This window comes from Octopus bimaculoides, chromosome 20 (assembly GCF_001194135.2).
Source record: "Octopus bimaculoides isolate UCB-OBI-ISO-001 chromosome 20, ASM119413v2, whole genome shotgun sequence".
Lineage (NCBI taxonomy): Eukaryota > Metazoa > Mollusca > Cephalopoda > Octopoda > Octopodidae > Octopus > Octopus bimaculoides.
Genome location: NC_069000.1, coordinates 42,613,627 through 42,615,538, shown reverse-complemented (window position 1 = coordinate 42,615,538; position 1,912 = coordinate 42,613,627). Strand labels below are relative to the sequence as shown.

At 36.6% G+C, this 1,912-nt stretch overlaps 1 protein-coding gene across 1 annotated transcript in view; it reads left to right on the top strand.

The window, feature by feature from the left end:
* The window catches only part of LOC106877457 (sodium-dependent phosphate transport protein 2B), a 30,202-nt gene that overhangs the window by 17,642 nt on the left and 10,648 nt on the right, over positions 1-1,912 (top strand). The window contains exons 3-4 of the mRNA XM_052974977.1: positions 547-675; positions 866-1,009. Coding sequence (XP_052830937.1) covers positions 547-675; positions 866-1,009 — 273 coding nt within the window. The remainder of the gene's footprint in view (positions 1-546; positions 676-865; positions 1,010-1,912) is intronic.

Genomic DNA, 1,912 nt, shown 5'->3' with positions numbered 1-1,912 from the left:
GTGTGTGTGTGTGTGTGTGTGTGTGTGTGTGTGTATTTGTGTGTGGGTGTATGTGTATGTATATGTGTGTGTATTTGTGTGTGGGTGTATGTGTGCGTATATTTGTGTGTGTGTATGTTTGTATATTTGTGTTTGTGTGTATGTGTATATTTGTGCGCATGCATATGTGTATATGTCTATGCGTGTGTGCATATTTGTTTGTGTATGTGTATATATGTGTGCATGTGTGTGTATATGTATGTGTGTGTATGTTTGTGTGTATGTTTGAGTGTATGTGTATTTCTGTGCGTGTATGTGTGTGTACATGTGTGTGTATGTGTGTATGTTTGAGTGTGTGTATACGTTTGTGTATGTGTATGTGTGTCTGTGTATGTGTGTATATCTGTGTGTATATATAAGTTGTGTGTGTGTGTACATACATACATAATACATACATACATACATACATACGCACACACACACACACACACACACAGATACGCACCTCCATTGCAAGCATAGACACATATTTCTCTCTGTTAACAAATGATTTTTCTCTATTTACAGAACTCGATTCCAAGAAGAAATGTTTGCGAATCTTCACCGCCATCGGCAAAGTCATTCTCCTTACTTGTTTCTTCTATCTCTTCGTTTGTTCCCTAGATTTTCTCAGCTCAGCATTCCGTTTAATAGGAGGTATGTCAAGTTTATATACATTCAAAGTATTCGTAAGATGATTTCATAAGTTTAATTGACGTTTCGAAATTTTTACATTCGTCATAAAGTGCAACACGAAAAAAATGTAGAGAGAGGGATATTGTCACTTTGGCAGTTATTTCTAACAGTTCCGTAGTAATTATTGCTATCTTCTCCATTTGTTTTACAGGAAAAGGTGCCGGAAAAGCGATCAGTCAAAGTGAAATGGTATCGAATCCAGTTGCCGGATTAATGATCGGTGTGTTATTCACAGTATTGGTACAAAGCTCATCTACTTCCACGTCGATCATGGTATCCATGGTGGCATCAAAAAGTAGGTAACTTTCAATAACAATTTTTTTCTTTTTATAAATTCATATTCAACGCCCCCCAGCCCACCACCACCACCACCACCACCGACCAATTCCAACACCAACAACACCACAAACACACACACTATATATATATCTATACACACACACATTTACATACATATGTGTGTGTGCGTATATAGATATATGTATATATATATTACCATCTGGTTAATAACTTCATAGTATACACTTCAAAGCTCCTATACGGTTATCGGCTACCATAGGCCATCATACAGCGGGGTTTCTCCTCTTACTGGATATACATGTGGAAATCCGTTAGTGTATGCAGAATTTATATAAAAATTTAGTTTCATAAATTTATATATATATATATAATATATAGTGTATATATATATATATATACATGTATATATATACACTATATATATATCGAGAGAGAGACAGACTGACAGAGATACACGTACATATATGTACAATAAAAACGGATTAAGTCTATGACCCACAAAAACCATGGCGTGATTTGAACTCAGAACGTAAAGATCTGGAGCAATTACCACAAGACACATGGTCAGACGTTCTTCCGGTTCCGCTAACTCAATGTTCTGGATTGGTACAGTTTTAAAATATCTCAAAAGCATGAAAGTGCAAAGTTGGCTTCGGTGGGATTTGAACTCAGAGTGTAGAGAATAGAAACAAACACCACAAGGTATTCAAGCAAACATTCCTACGCCTCTGCCAATTCGCCAACTATGTTATTATTTGCTTTAGTTATTGAACTGCGGCCATGCTGGAGCACCACACTGAAGGATTTGGTCGAATGTGTCGACTCCACCCCGCTCCAGTGTTTAGTTTTAAGTTTGGTATTTATTGTACAATCCTGTTTTGTCGACTCAGTAAATTAC